The sequence below is a fragment of the Herpailurus yagouaroundi genome, unplaced genomic scaffold (genome assembly GCF_014898765.1).
Source record: "Herpailurus yagouaroundi ecotype Mexico unplaced genomic scaffold, PumYag 162, whole genome shotgun sequence".
Classification (NCBI taxonomy): domain Eukaryota; kingdom Metazoa; phylum Chordata; class Mammalia; order Carnivora; family Felidae; genus Herpailurus; species Herpailurus yagouaroundi.
Window position 1 is genome coordinate 66666329 of NW_024412403.1, and position 16974 is coordinate 66683302.

Below are 16974 nucleotides of genomic sequence, written 5' to 3' on the forward strand. Positions count from 1 at the left end.
ACTAGATTCTTAACCTAGAGTCAATGAGTGGCCTTTGGGTGGAGGCAGGGGGCTTTTGCAAGTTTTTTTGACTTTGACATACTAAAAGTTAAGGAATCCTAAACCCTTCCCATTATCTATAACTCACTATCCTTCTTCTTTTCCTTAATTATAGGGATTCCTTGAAGTCCACTGCTTTCCATCTGTTAGCTCTTCTCTACTTCAGAGAGATTGTTAATTGTTGTAAATTTTGCCTGTGTGAAAAAGGAAGCCTCCTTATATTCTTGCTATAGTCCTGTTCTCTACACTAAAGTCTATTCCTTTTGTGGGGACAGATTATGGGCACTTCTATGGGGCTGGTACAAAATGGCTGTAAGATTTTTTGCTTGCAAGAATTACACCCACTCCCGGTCTCCCTGCCTATCCATGACAATGAAAAATAAGGGAATTGAGGCAATGAGTGCAGATCCAAACTGCAGTGTGGGCACCACAAAGCAAAATAAGATGACATTTTAAAGGACAGGTACAGCAAAGCAACAGAACTTTTCAGGATCAGGGAGAGTGCATGTATTCTTGAAGACAGAGAATAAGAAGTACAGAAAAGACTGAAAAAAAAAAGTAAGCTGAAAAAAAAAAAGTAAATAGTATTATTTAATAAATATTTGTCCTAGGCTTGAGAGTACGGAGATAATTAAGGAAACAAGGAGGTCCATAATACTGAATTGGTGCTAGTTCGGAGAAAAGGTAGGAATAAGATAGACCATGTTATCTCAGAGACATGGTTGAAAACAACATAGCAACAGGCTCAGAAGGCTTTGGAAACGTTAATGATGATAAAGGTTTCTTTAACCAACTGCAGATACCATGAAACTATCCATCAAAAAAACCATATAGTAGTTTATCAGGGAATATTAAGAATCTTTTGATGGTGTATCAATCATTATGTGCTCCATAACCAAACACTTTAATGGACAATTTAAATAAAAGCAAAATGAATTTTAAAATAGGTATCGATAAAGGCAAGATACATTTATCCAATTATCCAAGATACAGGTGTGCTATTACCAAGGGACACATGCACCCCCATGTTTATAGCAGCACTATCAACAATAGCCAAAGTATGGAAAGAGCCCAAATGTCCATCGATGGATGAATGGATAAAGAAGATGTGGTATATATATACACAATAGAGTATTACTTGGCAATCAAAAAGAATGAAATCTTGCCATTTGCAACGACGTGGATGGAACTGGAGGGTGTCATGCTAAGTGAAATTAGTCAGAGAAAGACAAAAATCATACGACTTCACTCATATGAGGACTTTAAGAGATGAAACAGATGAACATAAGGGAAGGAAAACAAAAATAATATAAAAACAGCAAGGGGGACAAAACAGAAGAGACTCATAAATATGGAGAACCAACTGAGGGTTGCCGGAGGGGTTGTGAGGGAGGGGGATGGGCTAAATGGGTAAGGGGCATTAAGGAATCTACTCCTGAAATCATTGTTTCACTATATGCTAATTTGGATGTAAATTTTAAAAAATAAAAATAGGGGCGCCTGGGTGGCGCAGTCGGTTAAGCGTCCGACTTCAGCCAGGTCACGATCTCGCGGTCCGTGAGTTCGAGCCCCGCGTCAGGCTCTGGGCTGATGGCTCGGAGCCTGGAGCCTGTTTCTGATTCTGTGTCTCCCTCTCTCTCTGCCCCTCCCCCGTTCATGCTCTGTCTCTCTCTGTCCCAAAAATAAATAAAAACGTTGAAAAAAAAATTAAAAAAAAAAAAAAATAAAAAATAAAAATAAAATAAAAAAATTAATAAAGCCAAGATAGATATTCACCAACTAAAAAGCTGACTGAATTCATTTAACTAAATTTTGCTGCACTGTTGTTTATAATGCAAATGAAAGAAGAAACATTCCCATGAAAGGGCAAACTGAATAAATTCAAACATACCTGACTACTTGATAAAGCAATCTTTTAAAATATTAAAACAAAACATAAATCTAGTTGACGAAACCATAAGTATTCCTTAAAGTTTCTATTCTTCCAAATATGAATCCCAAATTCAATGATAAGTAGATAAGAAAATTTCCTAGGTTTTTTTGGGGGGGTAGGGAGGACAGTGGCTCAGTGGGTGGGTAGGGTGTATATGTTTGTTCAAACTGTGTATAGTGTGAAAGCTGAGGATAAGTTGGAGAGAAGCAATCAATGTGCTAACCAGAGGGAAGAAATCAATCCCTTTGTTCACCAGACCTTCTCTAACAGTGATGTAATAAAATACCACTCATCAGGTAGAGAGGAACCTTCTTCATTAGTTCTGAAGCTCAACCTGCAGACCTGCCGAAAGGAGTCACTGAAAGAGGCAGACGTGCTTTTTCTTCTGCAATTAGGTCGAGGTCTTCATGTGTATATCAGGCCTCCTATATACATATGAAAATTGCCAGTGGTTGTCTATTATAGGTAAAGTGGTATTTCTCTCACAAAAAGGTTTAGACAATTTCACAATGGCATGCCCATTTCATCTGTGTACTTTTCATGAGCAAGAATTCAAATGCTAGGATGTACACCTTGATCACACACATTACTGAATCCTAATGCTGCTTCTATGGATTTTTTTTTTTAATAAACAAATAACCCTATTATAACTGCTCCTTTCTTCTCCTAACAATTTCAAAGTGTCCAGAAAATCCCTGACCAAGTTTCTAACAAAATCTTAAAATTAAACAAATAATGGGGCGCCTGGGTGGCGCAGTCGGTTAAGCGTCCGACTTCAGCCAGGTCACGATCTCGCGGTCTGTGAGTTCGAGCCCCGCGTCAGGCTCTGGGCTGATGGCTCAGAGCCTGGAGCCTGTTTCCGATTCTGTGTCTCCCTCTCTCTCTGCCCCTCCCCCGTTCATGCTCTGTCTCTCTCTGTCCCAAAAATAAATAAACGTTGAAAAAAAAAAATTAAACAAATAATTAAGCTTATTAGAAGGTCAGACAAATAGTAAAATAATTAGAAGGCTCACTACTGCTTCTTAGTGATATTAATGATGTTTAATGTGAGGACTACATAATATCTACACAAATCCATGACTACTTTGCCTTGGAACTGCCTAAGAGGGAGCATCACAATTTGTACCAGTCACCAAAAAATGTCTGAATGTGTTTAGTATACTACATTTATAGCAGTGACATATTTTAGAAGTTACCCAGCAAAATGTTAGTATTTTAAAAGATCTAGGGATGAAATCCCCAACCAGGACAATGCTTGCTAAAATAACTTTCCTTGTAAAATTTCATACAAATTAGGTAGAAAATTTGGTATTGGGGAGGTGTGGTGGGATTAACTGTAGACTCACTTAAACATACAAAGCAACCAATTTCCCAATATATTCTAGCCATGGAATAGGCAAGGAATTGGTGAATAAAGAAAATACTGATCCCTGTTGGAATTTCCTGATTCCAATTCGTGAGGTCTGATTCAGTTATGTCCAACCTTTGAGATCCAATGACTGAAGGAAAGAGGGTGTGCCAAAGGTCTCTTCAGGTTTCCAACATCTAGATGAAGATAGTATCATTCAGGGGGTCCCAGAGCACTGAAGCCCCAGTGCCAGAAAAATGAGATGTCTGATAATCTGTTTTGTGAATCCAGAAGGTCAAAAGGATCTCCAAGTTTTCTGTCCCTTGTTCATTCCTCTTCTTCCTCCTCTAGCTGATCACAGAAATGCTTGTTTTAATTATGAGTAATACTAGTGATCATTTATTGCTAGTTACTTGTGGCACAGTAACAAATATCAAATTGCAGTTAGCTTTATTGTTAAGCTTTACTTTAATACAGCCCTGTATTTTACTCAAGTGTTTAATCTTCATAGTTCTATTCATTTGACAGGTTTACTAGTTAAAACAACACTAACAGCAACTAGAAGGCACATTAGAAATGTCCAGTAAACATTGGTTATATGAATATTGTGTTTACTTAAAGTGGCATGTGTGACTCAAACATTCAGTAAGCACCTACTACATGCAGATCAGGAGTTATCTTTATTTCACTTGGGGGAATTAGTACAGACTTCACTGAAAATGTATGAGGCTGGAGGAGGGTTTTATTCTGCCTATAGCAGAACCTCACTAACACCCTCCCACCCCAGTGTTTCCTATCTCTGAACCCTCTCTAGCTATACAACCAATTGGGGGATTGATTCTCCTTTTCCAAGTTCTTGTATTACCCGGCTTTATTCTGGTTGTTCATTTATTGCTATTAATATGTGCTTTAAAGTTGCATCTGCACAACAGTTACATCTTTGCCTTGGTAAACAAGATCCTCACTTGGAAACACTGATCCAAAATCAGAATACAGAAGATCAAATAGAACAACATCAAACAACACTTCTTCCCTGGGCAGAAACACTCTTCGAGTGTAACAGTGATCTAGAAGGAAAAGGAGAAAGTACTACCAGTGATGACAGCCCAGTTTCAGAATGGCTGTTAGGATAGGGCATTTTAATGCTTAAAAAGGAAGGGCCATCTCTCAAAATGATGGCACTCTCAATTTAACACATTTAGTTTTATGGAAAAGGATTTCAAGAACATATCTACACATTTCATGTGAACAGATACAAAGACTCCTGCATATCCTTTTCACTAATATGCACAGAATCACAGAGTCACAGCGCCGTAGAGATTGCATATACTCTATACACACCAAATACACACACACTCTTTAAATCCCCAAAGACATATTATGTATATTCAGACATACATAGAGCCATAATTATATCTGATATTCTGGGCAAATATAACAATTTGAAATACCAAAATAAAACAATCGTCACTCCTTTTAAAAAGCTTGTAAATAACAGATATGTATAAATTAAGTTTGAGCTAAATTATTTATTATTCTTCAAGTTGAGCCTTTTCTTTACTTTAAAACGCATATGTCAAAGCTGAAGTTAATAAAAACTTTGGAGGCTTCTAAAGACATTAAAGTTAGCTGACTCTATTAAATAATTAAATAACTCTTTAATTAACAATTAATTATTTAATTATTAAACAAATAATTAAGTAAATCTGATTAAATAATATGAAAAACTGTCCATTCACAAAAGTCCAATATTTTCAAAACCATATTCTAAAATCTAAGTCAATTTATTTTCATGTCAGTTTGTCTTATGAATGTAATTTACTAGAGAATAGGTAAATAGCATTTACCAGGCTGTGATTCATTATTGCAATAAACTTATTTAGGACCACAATGCACAATGAAACACCACTTCACATCCACTAGGATGGCTACTAAAAAAAAAAAAAAAAAAAGGAACATAAGTATTGGCGAGGATGTAGAGAAACTGGAACTGTTGTAAACTGCTGGTGGGAATATAAAACGTGCAAACCACCATGGAAAATAGTTTGGCAGTTCCTCAAAAAGTTAAACATAGAATTACCACATGACTCAGCAATACCCAAAAGAATTAAAAACAGTATTCAAATAAATATCTGTAAACAAATGGTCATAGCAGCACTATTCATAATAGCCAGAAGGTAGAAACAAGCCAAATATCCACCAACAGATGATGGATAAACAAAATGTGGTGTATCCATACACTGTGTACTGATTGTTTGTGTCCCTAAAAGTCATATGCTGAAGCCCTACTCCCCAACGTAATAGTGTTTGGAAATGGAGCCTTTGAGAGGTAATTAGGTCATGAGGGTAGAACCCCCATGAATGGGATTAGTGGCCTTATAAGAAAAGACACAAGAGACGTAATCTCTTTCTACCATACGAGGATACAGTAAGAAGGTAGCCATCTGCAAATCACAAACTATGTCTTCATCAGACACCAAATCTACTAGCACCTTGATCTTGAATTTCCCAGCCTCCAGAACTCTGAGAAATAAATGTTTGCTGTTTAAGCCACACAGTCTCTGGTGTTTTGTTACAGCAGCCTACACTGATTAAGACATACTACAGTGGAATATTATTCAGCCATAAAAAGGAATAAAATACTGACACATGCTACAACATGGATGAACTTTGAAAACATTATGCTAGGTGAAAGAAGCCATATACAAAAGGTCACATAATGTATTACTCCATTTATATAAAATATCCCAAATAGTGAAGTCCAGAAGCAGGAAGCACATTGGTGGTTGCCAGGAGTTGGAGGAGGAGTTAATGGGGACTGACCACTTAATGGGTATGTTTTCTTTAGGAGCAATGAAAATGTTTTAGAACTTGATCAAGGTGGTAGTTGCACAACATTGTGAATATACTAAATGCCACTGAACTGTTTACTTTAAAATGGCTCATGTTATACAAATGTTTCCTCAGCTTTCAAAAAAACTTAGGATTCCATAGAATAATAAATTTAGTTGTTTTAAAATTTTATTTTCTTTAGTAATAATGAATAATTATTAGTGAGTAAAGAATCGTATATATGAACAGTGAAACCAAATCCTGGATTTTTAAATCTGATTAAATAAAATGTTTAAGTATCTCAGTTTTGATCAACACATACAGATGTAGTAAAGAGTTTATACGAAATATGTCTGAATACAGGGAGAATCATTCTCCAAAATGTGTCCATTATAAATATCATGTGTGTTTGGGGTTCTACTGAATTGCTTACTTGACAAAAGGCTTCCTTAATTCATGTATTTGAGAAACAAAGTACTCATTGGAGAAGATACTTCGTGTGAATAAAACCACAATCAATGCTTGTTTGGGAAACTAAGTTCACCTGACAAAAGTGGTTAAAAAAAAAAAGAGAGAGAGAGAGAGAGAGAGAGAAACAAATAAAGTTAACATTAACATAATAGTTTCTGATGTCAAGATTCCACAGTAACAAATGCTGGATGTCACTGTATACAGAGCCTTTTAGAGACCACTTTAAAAAGCAACCCAGCAGATAGTTATATGTGTAGCTAATTAACAGACACCTACAGTACAAAACAAAACAAACAAAACAAAACAACAACAACAAAAAACTTATGACATAATTTGATACCTGTAGAATTTCCAGTGGTGGCCTCATACAGATTCAGAAAGTGCTTCATATAAAAAAATTTAGGTGATATAACCTAAAAATCTATGATAGTTCAAAAAGTAGCTCTACTGATGACAAAGACACAGATGTAAAAGATGCATTTATAAGAAGTATTAATAAAATTGTTTCATGAAATGAGAGATAAAAAAGTGAAATGTCTGAATAAACATTAATCTTATAATGTATAATTTTAAATATTTTTGAGTTAATCAAAAGGAACCCTTTTGTGATCTTAATGGGAAAATAGAGTATCACTTTATATTCAAAGATTATCAGTATATGTATGCATCAGAGAAAAGACTGAAAAGAGCTACACTATGAAAATATTACAGTGATTAATTTGAAAGGTAAAAGTGATTACTTCAGGATTGTGATTTTAATTTTCTCTATACTTCTTTTGCATTTTCAACATTTTCCTCAATCTACATGTAGTACTCTTGATTAAAACAGAACAGTAAGAACTGAAAATAAAGTTTATTTTCTTAGTGACATGGAATTATATAGAACCTTTGCTCCAGAAGAGGCCAAGAGTCTCCCAGTCTAACCTACTGCCAAATTGGAGAACACTGGACATCATCCAGCTTCTTCCTCATACTGAGATCAGTATTTTGAAAAACACTTGTTCCACTGTTAAACAATTGAAAAATTCCCTGATTCATCAGTAATTTTATTTATTAATCTCTATCTATGCCAGGGGCTGAGGTCTGCATGATAAACTCAAATATGTAGTATTCTCTAATTTTCTGCTACCTACTATTTCCAATTTTATAATATGGAGAAAGAATATAGGCTAACACCTTTCTTTAGAAGATAATCTATGAGGTATTCTTTAAGTTTTCACTTTTCCAGGATCTACTGTCGGTTCTGTTCCTTTGTATACCCTACCCGTCTTTCATTAACATCTTAAAATGGCGTAGCCAGGACCTAAAACAACATTCCAAATGATTTCTGATCAGCCCTAAAGAGTCAGAATTAATCCCAGGATATCTGAATATTTTTCTTTTACCTTTATGAATGCAGTTTAAGACTGTATCAGCACTGCTAATAGTTACATGTTATTGACCACTTAAGATTATAATCAATGGAATCACCCAAGTCCATTTCACTAACAACTCAGGTCTTCCAAATCTATTGCTTAAGCAAAATGCATTTTTCCACTTCCAAGTTTAAATATGAGTGGGAGGGGAATTCATCTTAGAATAAAGGAAATATATATTTCCTGGTCACACAAAGCTCTCCATTTCCCTTATATATTTTTAGCTTGACTAAACTAATAATCAATCGAATATTTATTGCGTGTTTTATCTACAGGAAATTGTACACTTTTAATGTTCAGTTTATGAAGAAAATCACAGCATCAAAGGCAGTATGGCTGATTAAATGAATCACTTAAGGTCTTAATCAGAGAGAAAAGTGAACACAGAAGTGGTTAAGAAATAATGACTTTCCCTGGGTCTTTTAGAAACCACCGATTCACAAACTCTGTTTTCCTCTCAATGTTCTCTCAGCAGCAGCAATAGTGCCAAGCCCCAGCAGGGATAAGAATCTCTCTACCTACATCCCTTATATAAGTTCTAAGAAAGAGTTACAGAATTCCAGTTTTCCCTGTTTATATCTGATTTTATACAAATATAGCCACCAATTTATTTCTAGGTTTAAAAAACTTGAGGGGCGCCTGGGTGGCGCAGTCGGTTAAGCGTCCGACTTCAGCCAGGTCACGATCTCGCGGTCCGTGAGTTCGAGCCCCGCGTCAGGCTCTGGGCTGATGGCTCGGAGCCTGGAGCCTGTTTCCGATTCTGTGTCTCCCTCTCTCTCTGCCCCTCCCCCGTTCATGCTCTGTCTCTCTCTGTCCCAAAAATAAATAAAAACGTTGAAAAAAAAATTTTTAAAAACTTGATATAAATCCTTGGGAAGCAAGAAATACTAACATTCTAAGTTTCAAATACAAACCTGAAAGTTAAATTGTACATTAGTCTTATTAGTGAAATCTCTATAACTTCTCATGTGCCAAGATTTATTATAATCTGCCAAAAATGAGAGCAGCTATGTCTACTGGAAAAATCTTATCTGCCACTATTTTGTCCAAACCATACAAGTAGTGGCCTAGTAAGTGGTTAGAAAAAATGCTCCCTACTTGCATAAGCACTTAATGTGCCCACTTTTGTCCTACACAGATTTTAATTAACAGAATGTCACTTCACACACATACGTAGTTTTCTCAGAAATGGTAAAAAGAGCTAAGTGTTTGGAATTACCTTGAGTGGTGAAGTTGAAGAGTGCAGGTGTGTCTCGCCCATTTGGTAGTTTGACATTTGGGTCCCTTAGTTCATCAAAAAATGAATGTGCACAAGCTTCCAGTGGTGTCAATCGGGCAGTTGGTGTATACTCCAGCAGACGGCTACACAGTGCAATTGCCTCCGGTGGAGTCCGGGGTCGGAAGACCTACAGCACAAAAAAAAGGGAAAGAACAATTAATACTTCAGTGTAAGAATCTTAGCAAATTATCCTTTGAGTACTGAGTTAATCCCCACCACGTACAACAACATGGTTGCATTTGTGAAAGGAAGCTTCTAGAATGAAAAGAGTTAACTGCATATGCTTCACCACACTGGGGTGAACTGCTAATTAAAAACTATATGAGAAAAGCTCAGAGAAAAAACTAGGGGAAATAGGAAAAAAAATCTACAGCACAATTAAATATGCACACAAAATACAGGCACAAGAGAAAAGACTGGATTCTGGAGGTAAGCACACCTAGAAAAATATAAAATTTTTAAAAAAGATTTGACTACTGTGGCAGTAAAATAAAAAGCTGCCTCTTTTGTGTGATTTTTAGCAGAATAATTATCAGAATAATTAACAGCCCTACTCAAATTTGGTAATCAAGATCTTTTAAAAGAGAAAAGCTATTTACTTTAGATCTACAAATGCCAGTGACTTGGTATTAACTCTTTAATATAAGAGTCTACCTTATTTGAAAAAAATTCTTGAGTACCCAGAATTTGACAAAATGTCCAAGGCTTTTCTCAAGGAGTAGCTGTTATCACAAACATGGCCAGATTACCCTCATTTGAATGAATATTCTAGGGTTTTAATTAGGGAGAAAGAAACGTACTTTTCATTAAGAGCCATTAATTCACAGAAAAAGTCAACTGAAGGCTATATTAAAGCAAAATGCATATGAACTAGTTTGCTTAAAAGAACAGAACGCCTTCCACATCTATGTCTTGAAATGCTTAATCAATACATAAAACTATGAAAATAACTGTTCTAAATTATGGAGAGTTGAAGAAAAAAAACAGAAAGGAGAAAAACAGAAATAAATATAAAGAGATGAACAGAAAGCCTTTGAAACAAAAAAATGAAACGTATACCCCTTGATAGGAAGAACACAGGATAACAGAGGGTGTGGTAGTGGCAGCAGACAGACATATAAAGAAAGGCAGAAAAGTATAAACGGAGGCAAACAGTGTAGGAAGGACATGTAGATTGTGATGAGGCATGGAGGACCCTGGGAGTAAGGTTTCCTGATGAGAGCAGCTCATGTAACATCTGGCCGTTCACTTAGACTGGAGGTAGGAGAACTAGTTACTACTATAGAGCTCATTACTTTTCAAGACACTACTTGTAAGAGTACTTTCTACAGTGAAAACCTTTTTTTCTTTTGTTTTTACACAAAGTTTATTGCTAATAAAGATATTTTCCATGGAAGTCGAGAAATTGGCTTGAGTAGGAATTCATTTCAGGATGTTAAAGGCCTTAATTATTCATTTGACCATATTAGAAAACCCTCTGTACAGTCAAAAACTGCTTTATCTTTATTCTTTTGAGTGATCTGAGTTGCCTCAGTCAAGGAAATCTTCAAAGTATTATATTATTTGAAACGTTCAGATCTTCCACTATTCTAAGAAATTTTTCCCTCTCTTGCTTTCTAGCCAGGTTCATTTTCAAACTCAGAATGTAAAAGAAAATAATCAGTGGGAAAACTCAAAAAACCTTTCATAAAAATATCAAGTATTACTGAGAAGTTTTATCCCTGAGGGCTGTGTGCATTTATTTCACAGCACATGGATTTATTTTGCTAGCTAGTCTAAGGAAAAATGCTTTTGCACCAATATGGGAGCACATAAGTAGAATTAAAAGTACCACTAAAAGTAGAAATAAGTGTCTCCTGCTAACATTCAAATGTAGGGTAGCTGGACAGTGAGTGTACTTTAATGAAAAATTTCATGTTATATTAATGAAGATGTTGTGTTAAAGGTACTAATAAACCAGTACTGTAACCTTATCTCTGATTATTAAAAAAAAAAAAAAAAAAAAAAAGTCACCCACATCCTTTTAGTATCTTACTGGCGACAAATGACCATCCAGGTTGGTACTAAGATAGGTATTAGCTTATTTTGCCAGGGAATCCTAACTCATGGAAAAACAGAGTTAAAAACAATAAACAAGAATTCATTCTAAGAGCCTACATTAAAATCAAGACTTAAGCTGCCTTTAAGAAAGTATCCGTTATTTTTTTTATACCCTTTGAGAGATTCCTGATAAGACCAGTACTCTATGGATAAAAGTGGGAAATTATGTCGAGTCAAAACCAGCGTCTCCCAAAGTTCAGATTTGTGACCATAATATAGGGTGTGGTTGCATACAACTTCAAAAAATTAGAGGCCAAACTAGAAAACAGCTCTTCTGAATTATCTTTGTGTCTAAAGAAAAGGAAGCCAGTAACTACTGAAATCTGGCTAATAACAAAGCTTCTGCTGCTGTACTCATTTAAATTGTTTAAGATTCATAACCTTTATTGCTGCGTATCGTTGTTCATATTTATTCTTGTGAAAGTAATTTTTAAACCCCACAATTCCTAAACTTTAGTCTAGATGTCAATAAATCACTCAGGAGACTGACAACCTAAATATATGATAAGTAAAACCTGTATCGCCACATAGTGAATGAAGAAGAAATCACAGCTAGCTACCTATGCTGTTTTTACTTTTACATTTCCAGAATGAATAACGGTTTTGCCTTTCTAAAAAAAGTTTTCCCCCTAGTTTTATAGACCTGCCCTGAAATTTTGGGAAAAAAAAATTAAGTACATACCCGCACTCCTGAGGTGAAATGTCCTGTTCCTGACGAATCCTAAAGATGATAATGCAGTGAAATAATCCAAACAGGGGAAGTCAATCCAAAAGAGAATAGTCCAGCAAGGAAAAATATATCCAGTGTTATAAGAAATCCATGGTGTTGGGGGGGGGGGACATAGAAAATGTTTATACAGTTATAAACTTTAAACATCAGTCTCCACAGTAGCAAGTCCAAGTTTTAAAAATTATTTCACCACAGTGTATGCAAAAAAATTTTTGATTGCGCAATGGTGAGGCACAATAAAGAAACATTTTAATTTTAATTTATTATGTTCCAATGCCAGTGCGTTTATTAAAAAAATACAAAACCAAAAAAAGTTAAAATCAAAATGAAATCTAGAAGTAAACTTCCCAAAGTAAAGTGTTTGGTCTTCTACGACCTGGATTCATCATCCATTGACATGACTGGGATGGGGCATATTAGCCTGCTTTTAAAGATATCAGTTCCCAATATGCTAATTTTTATCTATTAATTTATTCCAGTTAGACAGTATAAACATTTTTTTGCTTAATTATTAGTGATGGAAGAAAGTAATAAATATATTTAATTTATATTACTATAGATTTTAAGCCAGATATTTTCAATTTGTGTGAGCTAAGAAGGATCAGGCCACCGCGGATTATTCTCCATTTTGGATTGACTTCCCTGCTAAAAGATATTTGCTGACATTCTCATTATTTTAGGATTCTTCAGGAAATTGACATATCACCTCAGGAGTGCGGGTATAAACTTGCTTTCTCTATTGTGGGCTTTGCCCCCTCATACCCTTGCACCCATTACTTAGTAAAAATAAATATAGAACATTCTTTCCTTTTTGGAAAAACTCACTGAAAAAAAAATGCTACATCTTTGAGCACTACAAATTCAACACAGTTCCATGTGCAAATATGCCCAATTCACCCACCAAAAGCTAAACAAAAAATATATACAATAAACAATACAACTAAGGGACAGTCACAGTTATAGGTGACATGCATAGTAATGTACACCAACACCTAGGCACAACGGAGCCGAATATGCAAGGGAGGTAGTAGGATCTATTATGTCTAGGTATTGAGAATAAAAAATGGCACAGAACTCACCAGTAGCTGTGAATTCCCTTGGCTATTCTAAGAGAATTTAACATTCTTTTAGGATAGTTTCCAGTGGGGGAATTAATATTTTGCAAAAATAAATAATCCGCGGATTACTTTTAGTCTGCAGACTAAAATTTAGTACACGGATTAAAATCCGGCCCATCAGAATAAAAATCTCTCATGAACTAAAACACAATCAGCTGGACAAAGATAGAAAGCAAGACTAAAAAAAATGAGAGCACAAAGTAAGACTCAATTGGGCCAACTAACGATTAGTGCGCAGACTAAATATGGCCAGCCAAGTATGTTAGCAAGGCCATGAAGAGCCCAAAACACCCCCTGTAAAAACTAAAAACAAAAGTAAATAAATAAAATAAAACAGAACAAAGCAAAATAAATAAATAAATAAATAAACAAAAGAAAGAAAACAGAAAGGAAAAATTGAAAAGAACTAAAACACTGACATGAACTTTTAAGTGATTCAAATACTACCTCACCTGTGCAGCAACTCATTTTCTTAAATTGAAGCAAACTCTCACCACAAATACTAGTCCATAGAAGAAACTAACAGAAAGAATTCATTTTTTCAAAAAGAAAGTCTCTATGGTATTGAACAAATGCAAATGAATCCTTAACTGAAGAATTATTCAAAATAAATTTGCATTTGGATAACTCAAAAATGACAGAGGCAATTTTCTCCTTACATGTCCTAGACAGAAACTTTTGCCATCAAATACCAAATTTCAACCTGGAGCTACCTGTTATAACTGAATCTTAAGCCTTTTAAAATTACCATTTATAAACAAATATCAAGGCCTATGATTGATTCTCATAGCATCAGCTCTCAGCAATTCTACTATATTAAACAGCCAACCAGAGCAATGTAAAAATGCCTACGGCAAAGATAATTAATCTAAGTAGAACACAGAACAAGTGCTGTGCCTGTTCCGAACAGCTATTCTTTCCTAGATTTCATTGTGATAAATGTACAACATAGACGCTGTTCTCTGGTTATACACAAAATACACAAGCACCCAATGTTGAAGACTGATAAACCATGAACACTCCTAAAGAGCAACCCCAAAACTGCCTCTCAAGCAGTCTATTTATCATCTAAACTTATTTGCAATTTGTAAACCTAAATATAGGATTAAAAGTGAGACGATGCCATAGATTTGTTGAAGAGTTATGTTAATTAACCAGGTTAAGTAGCTACAAAAAAAACTTAAGTCTACTAAAGAGTTCACATGTGGTACATCATTCATAAGAAGCACAAACATCCTTTCCTTAGCCAAAACAGAGACAGCATTCAACAAATTTCATCTGTACTAATTAAAAGGCTTATTGAGTTTTCCTGAGCTCTACTACAGTAAGAAATTATTATATGTGTTGACATCAGCATTTAGTTAATTTCTCCCTCTAACATCACTCACTGATAAAATAGTACTGCAGGCTTACCCAGAAGTATGATTTACCAAATGTCCACTTACTCAATTTAATCTCTCAATGTTCACAAAATAGTTACTGTAGTTAGACTGACCTTCCTAGGAATATAGGAATATTTTCTTTTTATCCATACCTCCTCATCTTAAGGGACAGTCCCCTAGGCTACAACAATTCCTGACCTTACCAACATCTAATCAAATCAAAATCCTCCTTCAACAGCCCACCCCACCTTTTTCTTCTATCACCTTTAAGAAGGCTTCCTTTTTTCCTCTACCTCCCTCACTGGAGATCTGCCTTATACCTATACAGCACGTGAAACACCTCTGAACACCTACAGCACACAATCAAGTATCTGGTTATATATTATTCAATATTTGCTTCAACTGAGTCATTTATATCACCTGTAAGCTTTTCAAAAACAAGGGCTATATATTTTACTTCTTTTTCATACTTTATGGTATCCGGCACAGTGCTGGGTACATAGGAGATAGGTGTTTTAAGGAAAAAATGATATATTAAAAGTAGATTTTTGCTTTCTTTTTTAATTTACCTCCAACCCTATCCCTCTGCTCCCCACAAGTGATCTCAAAACTTATGCCTTAGTATTCTTTCTTGTTTATATTATCCATCTTACATAGGGATTAGCCACCCTAGGGGCTAGATTTTAAAGTGCATAGTTTTCAGCAAAGAAATGGGAGCATAGCCAGTATAACTAGAAAAATGAGGAAGTCTACGCACATGGGAAAATAAATGTTAGAGAAGAAGTGATTATTCTAGCACTAATGAAGATGTAGGTAGAAAATTCAGTAGAAAACAGTGTATTTTTGACACAAGTGATAATGGATTAATAGAATGTTCAGGGCAGATGTTAAGTAATAATATAAAACTAATTTACCTAAGCAACAGAACAAAACAGACAGGTGCAATCTTAGAACTAGTAGAAATCTCACCATTGTTTTAGGCTTTCTGGAATACATGTGAGCAAAACCAGAAAAAGTTGATAAGCTTGCCTGCAAAAAAAGAAGTCTGACAAGAAATTTTGTTTTGTGCTCTCTCGACCCCTCTGAAGGCATTTTTTAAAACTGTAAATGTGTTAAACTATAGTTGAAACAGCTAAGTTTACCAAGTGAAAAATATTGTACTGAAAAGCTCAGGAAAACAAGGTAAAATTATAAAGTCTTCAAAAAATAAGTAGGGTAGGAAAAAAAAAGTACAGTAAGGTTTTGTGTTTAGTTTTAAACATAGAGAATAAAAAATGTACCACGTCCTATCTAGTCTGGTACCTTTAACAGCTGAAACGACCTCGAACCCAATTTTCTGCTTACTCATAGCTAGTTGTAAATAGTACTACATTTATTCATTTTCAAGTATGTGGACGGTGTTCTAAGAAATTGAGTATGTAAGGACTGACTTGTGGATACTGCTTTCTGTGATACTTAACCAATAATCTACGGCCCCATATATCCTACAGACACTTAACTATTAAACTTACTACGTGTTCCAAAGACTTAGCAACAAACATTTTAAAGTAACTGATATCCATCTTATTATTACCATTATGAAAAAGAAATTAGGAACTGCTACAATACATATGGTATAACTTGAAAGATACTATAAGAGTTATATGGTGGGAATTAATCATGGAGAGCTCAGAAAATTAGAAAATATTTCATGGGAGAAGTTAAGATTTGAGTCTTGACAAAAGATTAAGATGTGGTAAGCAGGCAAGAAGAAGATCCTTCCAAGTGTGAAAAGACGCTAATAAAAGAGAAATATAAATCGCTTCTCTGGGGGAAAATTAGAGGTTAGAAAGGTCAGGAACAGAACAAGAATAAACTTCTTGCTTTTCTGGGGAAAAAAAGAAACAATAAGGAACAGAATGACTGTATAATCTATTATCCAAAATGGGACACTTTTGAGAGTGAAGGGACATTCAATTAATAACTGAACTAGACAAGCAAAAGTGGGACATAATCATCACCTTGTCTTTATATGTATGTCATATTTTCCTAAAAGCAATGAGTAATCAGAGAAGATTTCTAAATAGGAGTGACAGTATTACATGTACTTTTAAGAAAACTTTGAGCCACCTGGGTGGCTCAGTAGGTTAAGCGTCCCACTCTTGATTTTGGTTCAGGTCACAACATCATGGTTTGTGAGACCAAGCTCTGCATGATCAAGCCCTGTGTCAGGCTCCACGCTGATAGTGTGGAGCCTGCTTGGGATTCTCTCTCTCTTTCTATCTCTCTCTCTCTCTCTAACCCACTCTCGCTTGACACATATGTGCTCTCGCAAAATAAACAAACAT

At 35.3% G+C, this 16974-nt stretch overlaps 1 protein-coding gene across 3 annotated transcripts in view; it reads right to left on the minus strand.

Moving 5' to 3' along the window:
- Window positions 1–16974, minus strand: part of GSK3B (glycogen synthase kinase 3 beta) — a 198862-nt gene that overhangs the window by 21612 nt on the left and 160276 nt on the right. For 2 of the 3 annotated variants that reach the window (XM_040484609.1, XM_040484607.1), the window contains exons 9-10: window positions 12100–12138; window positions 9258–9444 (exon numbers count right to left, since the gene is read on the minus strand). In XM_040484609.1, the coding sequence (XP_040340543.1) occupies window positions 9258–9444; window positions 12100–12138 (226 nt within the window). The remainder of the gene's footprint in view (window positions 1–9257; window positions 9445–12099; window positions 12139–16974) is intronic. The other variant, XM_040484608.1, reaches the window with a different exon arrangement.